Here is a 17,605-nt window from a genome sequence, read left to right as displayed (position 1 = left end):
ATTACAAAATATAGCAAATGTCTTAATTAACTGAATCTTTAGTTTCTTCATTTGAAAAACCGAAGTACCTATCTCCATAACAGTACCCATCTCAGAGGACTGTTGTGAGGATTAAATGAGATGAGTTATATGTATAGGATTGCCAGATTTGGCAATTTAAATTATAAGATGCTCAGTTAAATTCTGAATTTCAGATAAACAAAAATTATGGTTTAGTGTAAGTATATCCTAAATATTGCATGGAACATACTTATACTGAAAAATTATTTTATCTGAAATGCCAATTTAATTAGTCATCCTTTATTTTTACTTGGCAACCTTATAAATGAAAAGATTAGCACAGTCCCTGGAATTCAGTAAGCACTAAATAAATCTTAGGTGCCATAATTATCTTTAGACATTCAGGGAAATGCCATCATTTAACAAATGTTTTAGGGAATAATGATTCTATATTCATTAATTCATTTATCACTCATTCAACAATTATTTATTGAATCTACTATGTCTAGTCTACTAGATTACTATACCTAGTCTACTATGAACTAGGAATTTTTGTAGGTCTTGAACATACAGTAGTGAGCAAAACAAAGTCTGTATGAGCAGGGGAATGCTCTCAGGCTTATATGGACTTGAGACTAAAGAAGAAACCAAGCTCAGTGTATGTAGAGAAGGTCAATATATTGGCTTTATTTTTTCTTCTCTCTCTAGCATCTCAACACTTCTTTTGTAGATTTTGAGAAAATCCTCTTTTCATAAATCTATGGACAATCAGGAGCATTAAAGTATGTTAAGGTGATAGGAGCCTTGAGTGCATATTGAAAGTCCCCTCACCCCCTATCCCTTAAACTTCAGCAGTGGGCTTGATATCTTGTCCAATGTAAATTCTTGATTTCTAGCCTCTGGAACCAATAGTTTAATGACATGTAGGGTGGTAAGGTTTCCATCTCTCTCTAAGACTTGTATTTTCTCAGGGAGGTCTTCAGGAAAGCCCAGCAGCTCTTAGCACATTATTCTCACCAGGAAGAAGCAGGTTCTGACCAATTTATCAAAAATTATTGGGTACAGTTGCTATCTCTCACCTCCTTTCCTCAGAATTCAGATTCTTTGATGTTCTGAGAGTAGATATACAGTTAGGGATTTTTCTTTTTTCAATTCTTCTCTTAAAGTAATTCTACTTGTCATTCTGTGACAGTTGCAGTCCATGTTTCATGGTACCTTTGGTATTTAAAATTTTTGGCTCTTTTCCTTGAATTTTGACTTATTATTTATCAATTGACTTGTGAGTTTACTAAGGTAAAGGCTATTTTATTACTCCATCTATTTTTGAGAAACCATACTCAAAGAAGCATCAACCAGATTATGTCCATTTCAAAACTGGAAATATTTATACAAGGATACTGAAACAAGCTGTATTTTAAAATCCTGATATTTCTTAATTCAATGCAATTAAATGAATTAGCTTGCTTTCATAATATTCATAAACTGCAAATCTTCCACTCAAGGGCAAGAGCTTTCCCTGACAAAGGGAAAACCACAGTTTGAAGGTGCTGAGCTTATGGAGCCAAGTGTCATTTTCTTAGCCCATGAGGTCATCCTGTCTCCCTTTAGCGGAGTTATGATGCAAGATTGCTTCTGACATGAGCCCTGAGAACAGATGCACCACACATGGAGAGCCAAGGAGTGTTCGTGTTCATTGTTTCAGGATGGTGATGAAACCCAATCCTTATACAAGCTAAAATCTTAGAAGTCTAGAAATATTTTCAACGTGAGCTTTCAAACAAATTTTCCTCCCATACTCTTAGTGCCCTCCAGGGGACCAGGACATGAAGGTGCCCTGGAAGCTCTTTTGGATTTTCCTGCTTAGGTCTTGCAGTCATCCAACCATGAGTGTTGAGTGTATTTTTGGAAATTTTCAAAGGATTTAATCAGGTAATTCATGAATATACAAAAACAAAAAACCTGTGATTCTCAATCTGGTTGATATTCTGCCTGATGATTTTCATCCTCATCCTGATTTTTATGGAATTCCTTGGAAGCCCATCATTATTGCTGCCTACCTGAGAGTGACTTCATTTGCCATTTTAGTCTCCAGCTCTGTCCACACTGTAAGGTCTTGACTATATCAGGTTAGTTTACACCATTTTTAAAAAAAGTATTGAATGGAGGAACATACCGAACTTCTACCAAGAATATCCAATTGAGAAGAGAAGATCGATGAATCAAAGAAATGGATACAAGAAAAGAGGCACAATAATATTCTTTCTGAATAAGTAAATAAATTTAATATCATATGGAAGGACTCAATTAAAGAACAATAAGGAGCAGTTTGTAGCAAGAAATGGAAGGCCAGAGAAAAGAGCCCTCCAATCCCCAGGAACAAATAAAAGTCTTACAGAAGACAGAGAAAGATTTGGAAAGAGCTCTGACTGAAAAATATAATAAGATTGCTGTTTTGACTCACTGCATTTCCCAGATGAATTGGGTCTTTGAAAGTGTGTCAGAGGGAAAAATACAGACATGAATGGTGAATTTGCAGGTGACACAAACACGAAGATGAAAATTCTTTTGACACAGATGATAGGTGCCTTCTGGGCACAAATTACCATAGCAGCAGTTGGGAATGATATGAAACAATTAAAATTTCACCAAAGAACCTTGATGTTCACTAAATGTAACCTGCAAGAACATAAAAAGGAATTGGAAGGTGATTGCCACTTATTGAGGTCTGGAAAGCTGCAAAAGAAGTAGAATGCAAAACCTTAAGGTGGCAAGTAGAGATTCTTGACAAAATCTATGAGCAGAGAATGATGGTCACAGAAGAGAAACTCAAACTGAAAGTGTGTGGGCAGGAGGAAAGTCTGACTTCGCTATCAGCTGCAGAGGAAAAAGGGAATATGGTGGTAGAGGAAGGTCAGAACTAAAAGTGATGAAATGAAGAAATGGAAGAATAAAATGCAGCAAAGGGAGCACTCATTCAGACAATAGATGGCTCTTGTGAGGAGAAAGCTCATGACAACTGGCTCAGAGCTCATACTTTAGAGAGTGCAATTGTTGAGCAGACCAGGGAGGCTGCCTACTTGAAACGCAAATCAGAAATAACCCAAAAAAGGAAGCCATCAGAAGGATGTGGCATTAAGAGGGATGCTAGGAAGATCTGACCCACAGGACGCTCCAGTGAAAGATCCAGGACCTGGTGCAGTTCCTTGAGGAACAGCAACTCTGGAAGTTCATTCTCTGCTGAGAAGATGGAGGAGATCAAGGTTAATATGACTGCAAGAGCGGTTCTCCAGAATGTATTTGCCAGATACAGTGGATGTGCCACAATGATGGAAGAAGTTGTTGAAGTGGGAGGGGTGGTGTGGGTGGGGTGGGGGGTTTATGGAGACCTCATATTTTTTGAATGTAATATTTAAAAGAAAATAAAGAAAAAAAAATATGACTGCAAGAGGATCCCCTCCTTTCCCAGAATCACCTTTAGAGCCTTACTCCCCGGGCAGCCCTGACACCAGTGCTAAGATATGGGCCATCTCCTTCATGCTGGGGCTTCAGCCACTGCCTCCACCTCCTCCATTTGGACAATCATTTTGAAGAAGACCATCAGCGGTAGCAATTTTAGAAAAGATGTCATGTTTGCATTAAGGTCTTAAAGCTTTCCTTGTCCCATCCTGCTCCCTTAAATCATTACTAGGTATTATCCCTAATAAACTCCTTGATATCTTCCCTCCCCAAAGCAAACCCCCCAAATAAATCTTAAGTTTAAGTATGTCTGTAGCTAAGTCCCTTTCAAATACTAATGTGCATTGAAATATATCTCTGAGGTCCTGTCAAATGCAGTTATGATTACCTGGTAGGATAGAAAGGGAAATTTAAAAAAAGAAAAAAAAATCCTCCTTTGTATTATACACATTGATTGTTTTACAGGTATATATTCAAATAAGAGGTTGTCTAAGAACACCTCACACATCCCATATTATAGCAAGATCTCCAAGACCTTTTTCTGTAATTCTTTAATTACATTTGTGGAGTATTACTTTCTCCTCCCTAAATCTATTTCATACTTTTCCCTTTCCCTCTTCATTTAATTTCTGACAACTCCTTCAAGTCGTATGATTACTCTCTTTCATATTCTTACTTTGTAAGCTGTATTAGTCAGCCAAAGGGGTGCTGACGCAAAATACCAGAAATTGGTTGGCTTTTATAAAGGGTATTTATTTGGGGTAGGAGCTTACAGATACCAGGCCATAAAGCACAACTTACTTCCCTCACCAAAGTCTATTTGGGGCAAAATGGCTGCTGACATCTGCAAGGGTTCAGGCCTCCTGGGTTTCTATGTTCCTGGAGCTTGCTTTTCTCTGGTTCAAGTTTCCTTTCTTCCTGGGGCTGGCTTCTCTTTCCTCTTACTTACTTCCCTGGGCTCCAGCTTAAGTTAACCCTCGCATCAAAAGCTCCAATTCTGTCCTTTGCCATGTGTTTTATCTGTGGGTCTCCACCCACCCAGGGGTGGGGACTGGGTGGAGACTCCACACCCTAATGATAACTCAATCATGCCCAGGTACAGATCAGATTACAAACATAATCCAAGATTTCTTTTTGGAATTCATCAATTTTATCAAACTGCTACATAAGGGTAATGCTCTCTTTTTGTTCAGGTGCTGTCCATAAATTTTACAGATGTGTCCATGTGTCTATTGTTTACGTTACTGATAAAGTGATTTGATGGTGCAAGGTTTGGTGACAACATCCAGGGAATACTTTTCTTGCCAGATTGATAATAAGTTTTGGTTAATATTTATTTTGAGGAAGTTTCTCCCATTAGTTGTACGCTTTCCCACAATATTGTACTTCAGGCTGAGAGTATTTCGTGAAAGCTGGCATTGTTGCCTGTAGTTTTTCTACAGCCCACACCCCACAGATGTGATATTGTAGCCCTTGGAGGAGTTTGTACTTGCAGACTTTGGAGGCAAACTATGTGTTCCTTTTGAGGGGCAGTTTTTACCAAGGATAACACAGATGTGGAGGTGCCTGGAGTAGCAAAGGGGTCTTTTGAGAACAAGAGCTTAGAGACTGATAGATATTGAGCAGATGCTCTGGGCAAAGTGCAGACACACGGCAAGAGAGAAAAAGACAGAAAGAGGACAGGGTGAGATAAAGTAAGAGAGGCTGGGTTCATATATAATAGTAACGATATTTTCTGCTTTATTGATTTTTCACATGACATTAACAGATTAATGATCAGGTTTTCACAAGAGATGACCAGATGAATTTTTCTATTTTTTTTTCCTACTTTTGGAACTACTTGGTGAATTAGGTAGGGGTGCAGGTGGGTAAGAGGTAAAAGGAATGAAGTCCTGATACATGTGAAACCGTGGCTGAACCTTGAAGCATCATATTGAGTGAAATAAACCAGACATAGAAGGACAGATATTGTATGATCTCATTGATATAAAATAATTAGAGCAAAAAAATCCATAGAGTCAGAAACTAGAATATAGGTTACCAGGGCCTGGTATGGGAATAGGGAATGGGGAGTTAATGCTTAAATTGTGCAGACTTTCTGTTGGGATTGGTTGTAAAGTTTTGGTAATGGATGGTGGTGATGGTAGCATAACATTGTGAACATAATTAACAGCACTGAATTAGATATTTGAGTATATATATTTGAATGTGATTAAAAGGGGAAATTTTAGGTAGTATATATGTTAGTAGAATAAAAATTTTAAAAACCAAACAAAAATAGGACTGTACAACACAGTGAAGTCTATTGTAAATGATGGACTATAGTTATCAATACAATTATAAAAATGTTCTTTTATGAATTATAACAAATGTACCACACCAAAGTAAGGTGTTGATAATAGGGTAGTATATGGGAATTTTGTATTTTATGTATAATTTTCCTGTAAACTTGTAACTTCTCTAGTAAAAGAAAAGAAATATGGGTATGGATGTAGGTGGGTAGAAGGTAAATGGGCAGGAAGATATGACCCATGGAAGGTATTTTTCCCTATTATATCTATTCCTCTGTGTTGTCCTGATATTATATCTATTCCTCTATATTGTTCTGATAGAATTTCACATTTACTACAGCAAATCATTCAATTTCAGGGATTCTTTGCATGCCCTGGAATTTTGTAGATTTTTTTCTTAAAGAGATTTTGATCTAGTATTTTTTCCAAGTATAGCAGTTAATTCAGTATAATTTCCATGGATGCCATTCAGCCTTTTAAAAACATCTTTCCAATGGCTTCCATTTTATAGGGGAAATATTATGATACTGCACTTGAGAAAAGTAAGTTAAAGAGAATTTTCTTGAGAGAAGTCAAGTTTTGGTTTGTTTCCACACAATGGCTATAGCAATTTATCTGGTGCAAATATAACCATAAAATGTGCATTTTGGAATGTTTAATAGATCTCATAGAGGCCCCTGTTTGCTTTGGTTGATTTTGCATTTGAGTGGAAGAGGTAGCATGTGGTCCTTCCTGGAGCTTATACAGTTATTGGAAATAAGAGTATGAAAATGAAATATAATGTCACTTAGCTTTTTCCTGAGGCAGATGCGCTTTCATTAGAGACTTCAGGGCAATTCAATAGCAGTGCAATTTCCATAAATAAAGACATGGTCTCCATCTTGCTTGACTTTTATCTGAGATATTGTCCCCTGAGAAATGTCACGAATGCTCCAGGGGATGTATCTCTGGAAGAAATAAACCAGCACATAATCCATACCTGTAAAAATCAATAAAATGAGATTTAGGAGGTGGCTTAGGTTCTCTCATTTTCATTGAACTAGATAAAGTGCAGAAAATTGTGGCATTGGAAAAATTATTTAACTTTGGCTAGAGATGAAAATGCTGCAGTTGAAAATGTTCCAGAACAACATGTACTTGGATCTGTATTAAAGAAAAATTATTTTAGTATTTAAGCCAAATGACCCAGCAGGGTTGACAGTGTGAGGCACATTTTGCAGTTGTGTAAATATTTAAAACTATTTTCCAGCCTATAAAGCAAGTAAATTGGGCAATTAAAAAAAAAAACTGCACAATGAAATTAACCTGTCCACCTTAACTTGTTGGGGAAACGTAACCTATTCATCCTGTCCTGCCCTCCTAAAAGGGAATTCCTGAGAAAGAAGTATGATGAAGCCTTTCACCTGGGAAAATAAAGCTCATTTGTATTTCAGAGAATTCCAGAAGGGATGCTTTGCATCATTATACCCTGCTCCACATGGCTTCCTTCCAGAAGGCCTGTCTGGATTTGGGCAAGCTTTCCTAACTTGTTACCAGGGACCTGACCAACTGGACACAATAGTTTTTGTCACAAACCCTTTGAACTCAGGGAAGTGTGGATTTAGGACTCTATTACAGACAGACACTTCAAAGAAAGCTATGCAGCATCCTCGTCTTGTTCTCGATTCTGAGCTCTTGGTCCTAGACGATAAGAATGCTACAAAGCCCATCCTTAACGATAATGCTGTGGATTGTTTTGTAGGCGTTCTTTCTCATTCAGTCTTTCAAGGGTTCTTTTCTTCCCCATTGCTGTTTCTCTTCTTTCCAACATTTTAATTCTTTTCCTTTTACTTGCACTTAAGAGCTATTAGTCTGGACCGCTCTCCCTTGCTACTTTCTCTTCCTTCATTTCTTGCCTCCAACTAAACAGATTTCTGAGACACTGGCAAAGTGATGTTTCTATATTTATCAATAGAGTTTAAGAAGAATGTCAGTGACTGAATTTCTTGCCTCATTTTTTCATGCTCTGGCCAAGGAAATGCAATCAAGAGTTCTGAGCTGCTATATAAAGATGGTGGAAAGAGCACTCAGTCAAGAGTTAGGCATCTTGAGTTTAACCCCAGGGGTCCCACTAACTCCCTGGGTATCCTTGGGCAAATCACTTAACCTTTCTGCGCTCTGGTTCCCACTTCACTCAGATAAAGGGTTCTGTTGTATAAGACCCCTTTTGATTTTAACATTCTGGGAAACTGTTATCTGCTTCCTCTGTTACTCAATTGCTATTATAACTCTCGAGTTTCTTTTTGATTATTCTTGGTTTTTGAAAAAAATTTAATTTTGCTTTTGTTCTTAGACTGCAGAATGAAAAGTGGATGAATGTGAGAGTGGGAGACATCATTAAACTAGAAAATAACCAATTTGTTGCTGTGAGTATTTAATATTGTTTTAAGAATGTATCTCAGATTGAAATAATATATATAAAAACTTAAGTGCTTTCATTTACAAATTTAGTAAATTAATACTAATTCAGAGTAAGGAGGGAAGACAGTATTTATTTATAAAAAATTTCATCTATGAAATAATTTAAAAAGATTGATTTATTACTTTCAATAACCTGGCAACTCAGATACCAGCTTAGTGATCACCACCTTGATATTTCCTTAGGAACATTTAAAATTAATAGATACAAAATTTAAAAAATCAGGATTCAATTGTCTTGTATAAATAAAAGCTTTAAAAATGCTTATAAAGCAGTTTGTTTTCACATATTTTGAATACTGTCCTTCAGTCATGTGTTTAGTACTCTTTCCTGAAGAATCACAATAAGAGAATGTATATTGATTGTATTGGATTAATAAAATGCTAATTAGCGAGGTAGTACTTTGAATATCAAATACACTATAATTTATATCCTCAAACTATGTTAAAGTTTCCTTAATAAAGGTCAATGGTTCAGTCCTATCACTAGTACTTATATGATTAATTACGGATCAAATTAAATTTAGGGTGACAAATATCCAGACAAGGTATGAAAAATGCAAATTATTATGGTCTTTATGTCAAATATATATTAGATTACTTTTGAAAATTTTTGTATTCAGTGCAAGTTTTGTTCTTCACTAACACTGAAACATTTCCTACAGGAATAAAATTTGGCCTGAAGACATATTTTAAAAAATAATAAGTCAGTTAAAAGTCCTAAACATTCCCTTTCAGAAACAGTCTTCCTTCATTAATGTACTATCTATGTACAGTGAATTCCTGTGAACAGCCCATGTTAAGGAGATGACTACTCAGTGGACTGATTATTCACAAAAGAGTTAAGTAGAGAAGTGTTCATTTCTCTGGCAACCTCAATTCTTTGGAATATTGAGTCAAACCAAGAACCAAGCAAAAAGGTGTCAGGGCAGCCAAAAACGAGGTCTCAAAGCCTGTGCCCTGTGATTTGGGCTCCTTCTATGAAGGAGAGTCTGCCAGGTTCTCACTCACAATCTGTTTACTTTTATTTTTAGACACAATTTAATTTAGCTTGTCCAGCTTATTTTCCAGCTCGTTAACAATTAGGAACAGTACATCGGGGATGGCTCTGTTAGAAGACTGGATCATGGCAGTTCAGTGCAATGGCACTGGATGGGGCATTGGATGAGAACTGAGTCTTAGTTCCAGTTCTTCAGTGACAGAAAAGGCTTCATCCTCTTTCACTTTGGTTTCATGTGTGCTGGACCATTATGTGATGTGAAAGATCCATTTCAGCCCATACATGCTGTGATTCTCTATTTAAGCTGAAACTATACTGTGTTTTGAAGGCAAAGACTGTGTTGGCTTGCCTAGTGACTAGCCCCTAGTGCCATGCTGGATCAAAGGGACAGTTGATAATGTTGATTGGGTGAAAGAACATCAGCATCTTATAAAAAAAGAAAACAGAAATAAAGATAAAATAAAAAGAAAATCAAATCTAAACTCTCAAATTTGAGTTTTCCAATCAATAAGGCACCAGTAAATAGATCTATATAACCTAATTAAGAAAAGATCACATTATGTTCAGGGTTTTTGTTTAAGAAGAAAGGGTTAAATGAAACATGTTTTAGTTCTATTTTCAATTAAAATGATTATACTGAAAGAGTTTTGGTGCTTCAAAGTGGATGACTTTAACTTTCTTTTTAACTGTCATGTGGAATTCTAAGATGTATACGTTCAACGTTTTGGAGGCAACTGCTTTGTGCCAGGCATGGTGCTAGACTATAAAGGATTTAATGTAAATTAAAGTATGCTGTGTATTCAACTATCATTTTAATTAGAACTGAGCATTTCAGGGACAATACTAAGGATGTTTCTGCTTCATGTATTCAGTAAAAATAATGTAATAAATAAAAAGCTCCATGAATATGCTAAAATTCATGGAGTGAATTTTAGTCTGAACTTGCTTGTTCACTAGTGCTACATTCCAGTATATCCACCCCAAATTCTTAGCGGTGAATCTCAGGAAGGCAGGAGCCAAATATATAACTCCATAGGATCATATGGCCAGCTTTTCTGCTCCAACTTGACCTCTAGTCTTTTTTTAAAATAAAAATTTATTCAAGTATATGATTCATACATGAACATACATAACAATAAATGTGGAGTAAAGGTTGTGAATTTACAAAATGAACATGCATATCATCATACAGGGCTCTCATACATCTCCCCACCACCAATACCTTGCATTGTTGTGTAACATTTGCTACAAACTATTAAAGAGCACCATCAAAATATAATTACTAACTATAGTAATATAGCCCATAGTTTACATTGGTGTATTTTCCCCTAACCCATCCAATTACTAACACCCTATATTGATATTACATGTTTGTTATTGTTAATGAGAGAACATTCTCATATTTGTCCTGTTAACCGCAATCCTTCCACCACTGGATTCCCTGTGTTACACAGACCCACGTTTGGTACAATTCATTCAAAGTGTACATCAGTGGCTCTCATTTTCATCAGAGTTGTGCTGTCATCACCTCAGTCAATTTTAGTATATTTTCATTACTACAAAAGGAAAAATACCATACCCCTTTATACTCTTCTATTGTTGTTACTTAGAATTGAAATTTCTTGCCAGTGCTGCAAAATATTAGAACTCTTGTCTGTAAATTATATTAGTTGTAATTTTCCCCATGTATCATCATGGTTTTTTTTTAGTTTTTTAGTTTTTTGGTTAAGGTTTATTTGATTTATTTGTCCCCCCTCCCCTCATTGTTTGATATTGCTGTCTGCTCTCTGTGTCCATTTGCTGTGTGCTCTCTGTGTCTGCTCATCTTCTCTTTAGGAGGCACCAGGAACTGAATCCAGGATGTCCCATGTGGTAGGCAGAAGCCAAATCGCTTGAGCTACATCTGCTTCCCATCACCATATTCTTAACATTTTGTAAAAGAAGAACATTCTTTTTTAAAATCCATTTTACTGTTGCAATTAATAAAGCACACAATTTATCCAAAGTGTACAAACAACGGTATTTGGTATAGTCACTTAGTTGTGTGTTCATCACTTCAGCCATTATTAAAGCATTTTTATTATTTCAATAATAATAAACAACCAAAAATAGAGAAACAACCAAACAAGAAAATTTCTCACCTTTCAATCTCTGTTTTCCCTGCTGTACATAGCTGCTGTATCTGTCTATTCCTGCACAATTGTTTATTGTTAATAAAGCAGTTTTTTGATAAATTCACATACCATATCTACACAAAGTATATAATCAGTGGCTTTTCTTTAGCTGTTAAAGAGCCCTTTATTGTAAAATTGTAAAATAAATAGAAAAATAGATTGAAAGAAATTACAAATTTTAAATAAAATGCAAGGCCAGGTAGATTTAATATAATCAATTAAAGAATAGCATAGCAACAAACATTTATAAATGTAAATAATAATTCAAATATAATAGAAATTAATTTTAACACAATTCTAATTTTTATATTACAATTCAAATTATTGAACTTAATAATCTCTAAGAATGAAATAAAAAACTTATTTAGTTATTTAATTTCCCTTTAGGCCATAATTCTTTCTAGATAATCAAACTCCTATTTGAGAATTCTTCGTGTCTTATTGGAATGAATTATAACAAATAACAATTTGTCAACTCATAATTTTAAGAGGCAGAAAACTCAAAATCTTGTTCAACAGTAGTCATGCTAAATTATTACTGATCCAGATAAATTATTTTAATTAAAGAGTATGAGTAACAAAAGATTAAATAAAAATGAAGTATCCAAAAATATACCTCTTCTCCAGCCCTCCTCAATTAAAATCAAGTGTTTATTTTGTATGAAAAAAATCGCAGAATACTGATCACAGGAAAAATTTGCCAGTAGCACTGAGTAATTACCATTCATATACTATACTGTTGTTATTTTACATTTACCTGGTCTACTCCAGCTCTGTTTGGTTCCTGTTTGCATAGAATACTTTTTCCCAACCTTTCACTTTTAACCTGGTTGTGTCCTTACATTGAGGTAGGTTTCTTATAGATAACATATAGATAGCTCATATTTTTTGATCCATTCTATCAGTCTTTGTCTTTTGATTGGGGAGTTCCGTCCATTAACATTCAGTGTTATTACTGTAAAGGCATCACTTACTTCATCCATTTGTCCTTTGGCTCTCTGTTGTCATATCGTTTTATTGTCTGTCTTTTTATCCTTTAGTTTAACCTTCCATAATCTTCATTTCTAAACTAGAAGAGCATCCTTATATTTGTTCTATTAACCACAATCTTCATTCACCACCAAAATCACTATTTTATACATTCCCTAGATTATCTCTAGTCTCCTTTCAATTGACATTTATATCCAGAGACTACCCGTTTTAGCCACAATCACATTTATAAATCAGCAGTTAGTTATACTCACTATAATGTTTTACTATGAACTCTATTCATTTCCACATTTTTACAATTGAGCTTATTAATAATGCCTCATACATTAAACACCACCTCCCATTCTCAATCCATATTCAATTTCCTAGTAACCTATACTCTAGAGTTTACCTCTGTGAGTTTACTCATCATATGTATTTCATATTAGTGAGACTATACACTATTTGTCCTTTTGTGTCTGACTTATTTCACTCAACATAATACCCTGTAAGTTCATCTATGTTGTCATATGTATCCTGATTTCATTCCATACATTCTGTTGTATGTATATACTGCATTTTGTTTATTCATTCGTTGGTTGATGGACACTTGGGCTGATTCCATACTTAAGCTATTGTGAATAATGCTCCTATGAACATCGGTATGCAAATGTCTGTTTGTGTCCTTGCTTTCAGTTTTTCTGAATATATTCCTAGTAACAGGTTGCTTGATTATAGAGTAGTTTCTATATTCAGCTTCTTGAAGTAGTGCTAAGCTGTCTTCCACAGAGGCTGTGCCATTCTACATTTCCACCGACAGTGAAGGAGAGTTCCTGTTTCTCCAGATCCTTTCCAGTACTGGTAGTTTTCTGATTTTTGCTTTTTGAATAATGAACATTCTATAAGATGTGAAATGATATCTCATTGTAGTTTTGATCTGCATTTCCCTAATAGTGTTGTTGAGCATTTTTTCATGTGCATTTTGGCCATTTGTATTTCCTTTTTGGAGAGATATCTATTCAAGTATTTGACCATTTAAAAATTTTGTTTGCTTGTCTTTTTATCGTGAGTTGTATGATCTCTTTAAATAACATGGATATCAAACCCTTGCCGGATATGTGGTTTCCAATACTTAATGCCATTGAAAAGGCAGTCTTTTAACTTTCTTGATAAAATCTTTTGAAGAACAGAAGAATTTAATTTTGAGGAGCTTCCATTTATCTATTTTTTCTTTCATTGTTAGTGCTTTGGGTGTAAGGTTTAAGAAGTTACTACCTACTAAAAGATCTTGAAGATGCTTCCCTATATTTTCTTCTAGAAGTTTTATGGTTGTAATTTTATATTTAAGCCCTTGATCCATTTTGAGTTAATTTTTGTATAAGGTGTGAGATAGAGGTCCTCTTTCTTTCTTTTGTATATGGATATCCAGTTCTCCCTGGGCTATTTGTTGAATAATCTGTTCTGACCCAGCTGGGTGGGCTTGACAATCTTTTTTTTTTTTTTTTTTTTTTTTTAATTTTTTTATTTTTTATTGACTTTGTAATAATATTACATTAAAAAAATATATGTGAGGTCCCATTCAACCCCACCCCCCCACCCCCCCTCTCCCCCCCCCCCCCAACAACACTCGTTCCCATCATCATGACACATCCATTGGATTTGGTAAGTACATCTTTGGGCACCTCTGCACCTCATATACATTGGTTCACATCATGGCCCATACTCTCCTCTATTCCATCATGTAGGCCCTGTGAGGATTTACAATGTCCGGTGATTACCTCTGAAGCACCATCCAGGGCAGCTCCATGTCCCGAAGACGCCTCCACCTCTCATCTCTTCCTGCCTTTCCCCATACCCTTTGTCCATTATGTCCACTTTTCCCAATCCAATGCCACCTCTTCTATGTGGACACTGGATTGGTTGTGTCCATTGCACCTTTATGTCAAGAGGAGGCTCAGATTCCACCTGGATGCTGGATGCAATCCTCCCATTTTCAGTTGTAATCACTCTAGGCTCCATGGTGTGGTGGTTGTCCTTCACCTCCATCTTAGCTGAGTGTGGTAAGTCCAATAAATCAGATTGTAGGTGCTGGAGTCTGTTGAGGCTCAGGATCTGGCTATCACATTGTCAGTCCAGAGATTCAAATCCCCTAAATATATCTTAAACCCCAACATTAACTGCACCTCCAGCACATTAGCATGAAAGTCTTATGAAGGGAGATCCCATCTGAGTCCAGATTCATCACACATAAACACCATTTCCAAAGAGGGGCCATCTGCCCTGGTAGTTAACCCCATCGGCCATGACCATAACTCCCATGGGTCTCTTTAGCCCTCAAAGGAACCAATATCTGGGGGTTGTATCTGCTTTATCTGTCTCTCTGACTCTGCTCAGTTGTGCATGAGGGCAAACCTTCTGCCAGCCTCCAGACTCTTTTAGAAACTCGTAGCCATATAAACTCATTTCTCCTTTCCATTTCCCCCTTACTTTAGGTCAAACAGCATTTTAAAGTCATGGTATTTTATGTAGACATGGATATTCTGCTGCTCCGCATTGAACCTTCCGCATAAGGTCATTTTCCAGTTGCATCATCAGTTGGTAGTTGATAGTGGTCCCTCGTTGCCAGGGAGGCTCATCCCCGGGTGTCATGTCCCACGCTGGGGGGAAGGCATTGCATTTACATGCTGAGTTTGGCTTCGAGACTGGCCACATTTGAGTAACATGAAGGCTGACAGAAGGAAATTCCCAGGCACAAAGTTGCTCTAGGCCTTGTTATTATTTTGGGTTTATCAGCTCACAAGCATAGTCATTAGTATCAGGGGCTCACTGTTGAACCCTCACTCCCTCCCGGTCCCCACCACTGTACCTGGGAGACTGTCGCTGCTCCCCTAGGGACCACGACAGAGCACCACTGGCCGGGAACCCAGTACCCCCCCTACTGTGGTTTTTAATTGTTGCCACTATGAGTATATCCAAACATTACCATGCACCCTGGACATATGTTCTGTACAGCTCCCTGTCAGTCATATATCATCTGTCATTGGTATCCCATACCAGTATCCCTCCATTGCCATTGTTGAAACACTCTGTGATCCAGAACTCCCCAAAATTTGAAGCCCAATATAATGTCATGGTCCCTTACTAGGGAATGGCATATAGCGATGAGTTTAAAGGATAGATAAAGAACTTGGATAAAGTTAGATAAAGAACTTAGATAAAGAATGTTGACTTGAAAAAATTCCACATCCTATTTTTTTTTTCCCCCCCCCCCCCTAATTATTCAGCTTTTCTTCACAGGAGTCCTAGACCACAGCAATGTATATATATAATATACAGCACTCCCACACATCCACCAGAAAACCTTTTCCCTTCCACAGTGATACTCTTACGCCCTATTCATATCATATTTACTTAAAGTGATGTACAGAGTTTGAGACATTAGCTTTCTAACAAGGTGACATCTGTATTTACATTATGGTGCATACTTTAGGATACACAGTTCTTTACATTTTTAGTTATCCTATGTTTTACATTATGGTTTACATTATCAGTCTGTCATCTCCTATATGTTATAGTGTAATATTACATGTTTTATATCCATCCTTGTGTACTCTCAAGAAACTCCTCTCTTACCCCCCATTTACTTTGGTTCCACACATTTAACGTCCATTTTCCCTTCCACCTTAGTGCCCTCAGTGATAGCCAACCTCCGTTTCCTGAGGAGCCACTTCCAGAGATAGATGGAATAGTGTTCAGGGCCTAACTTGCTCAACTGCCCCAATGCCCTGGGAGCCACCCTTTCTCTCAAGGGATACAGTTCCCTCTATTGGATGGCATTAGTCCTCCCCAGGATGTGGGTCCACCCCCACTCTCACTACTTGGGTTTCTACCCCATGGTGTCACCCACTCTGGCAGAATGAGCATTTAGACATTCCCCAGGAGCCCGTCCTGCATCAGACCCTCCCCTCCGAGCATTCTAAACAGGTAACCCTCTTTATTATATTTTGATATGATTTTCTCGGCATTTTACTCTCCACCAACACCTGACCCTCTCCTGGTTCGTATGCTACCCCTCCCTCCCCCCACTTTTGGGCAACGTTACCCACCCGTCCCTCCCCAGCCACCCTCAAACCCGCAAAGCCCCAAGCAAAGGCAACCCCTTGCCCCCCTTTTATCTCTTCTTTGTGTTCATACTTACCACCATCTCGTCTTAAATTCCACCCCTGCAGACATCGGCTCATATCCTTCCTCCACCCTCCGATTTCCTGCAAGCCTATCGTTCAGTCTCTTGCTATCTAGGGCAGCTTGTTTATTTCATATCATTGAGGTCATGTAGTATTTGTCCTTCAATGTCTGGGTTGCTTCACTCAACATAAGGTTCTCAAGATTCATCCATGTTATCACATGTGTTTGTAGTGTGTTTGTTCTTACAGCCGAGTAGTATTCCATTGTGTGTATATACCACATTTTATTGATCCACTCGTCTGTTGATGGGCATTTGGGTTGATTCCAACTTTTGGCAATAGTGAACAATGCTGCTATGAACATTGGTGTACATATATTGGTTTGTGTTCTTGTTTTCAGTTCTGCTGGGTATATTCCCAGCAGTGGTATTGCTGGGTCATATGGCAAATCTATGGCTAGTTTTTTGAGAAACCGCCATACTGTTCTCCAGAATGGTTGGATCCTTCTGCATTCCCACCAGCAGTGGATGAGTGTTCCCCTTCCTTCACATCCTCTCCAGCACTTGTATTCTTCTGTTTTTTTCATAGCTGCCAATCTTATGGGTGTAAGATGGTATCTCATTGTGGTTTTGATTTGCATTTCCCTGATAGCTAGAGATTTGGAACATTTTTTCATGTGCTTTCTTGCAATTTGTATTTCTTCTTCGGAGAAGTGTCTGTTTAAGTCTTTTTCCCATTTTTTAAATGGATTGTTTATCTTTTTATTTTCAAGATGTAGGAGTTCTTTATATATGCAAGTTATAAGTTTCTTATCAGATATATGATTGCCAAATATTTTCTCCCACTGTGTGGGCTCCCTTTTTACTTTCTTGACAAACTCCTTTGAGGTGCAGAAGGCTTTAATTTTGAGGAAGTCCCATTTATCTATTAGTTCTTTTGCTGCTCGTGCTTTTGGTGAGATATTCATAAATCCATTACCTATTACAAGGTCCTGTAGATGTTTCCCTACACTGCTTTCTAAGGTTTTTATGGGCTTGGCTTTTATATTTAGGTCTTTGATCCATCTTGAGTTGA

General features: G+C 37.1%; 1 protein-coding gene across 1 annotated transcript in view; it reads left to right on the top strand.

Moving 5' to 3' along the window:
• Window positions 1-17,605, top strand: part of ATP8B4 (ATPase phospholipid transporting 8B4 (putative)) — a 292,064-nt gene that overhangs the window by 109,603 nt on the left and 164,856 nt on the right. The window contains exon 7 of the mRNA XM_058294177.2: window positions 8,080-8,152. Coding sequence (XP_058150160.1) covers window positions 8,080-8,152 — 73 coding nt within the window. The remainder of the gene's footprint in view (window positions 1-8,079; window positions 8,153-17,605) is intronic.

The sequence above is a fragment of the Dasypus novemcinctus genome, chromosome 3 (genome assembly GCF_030445035.2).
Source record: "Dasypus novemcinctus isolate mDasNov1 chromosome 3, mDasNov1.1.hap2, whole genome shotgun sequence".
Classification (NCBI taxonomy): Eukaryota; Metazoa; Chordata; class Mammalia; order Cingulata; family Dasypodidae; genus Dasypus; species Dasypus novemcinctus.
Note: the sequence above shows the minus strand (reverse complement) of the source record. Positions and strands in the feature narration are given on the sequence as shown.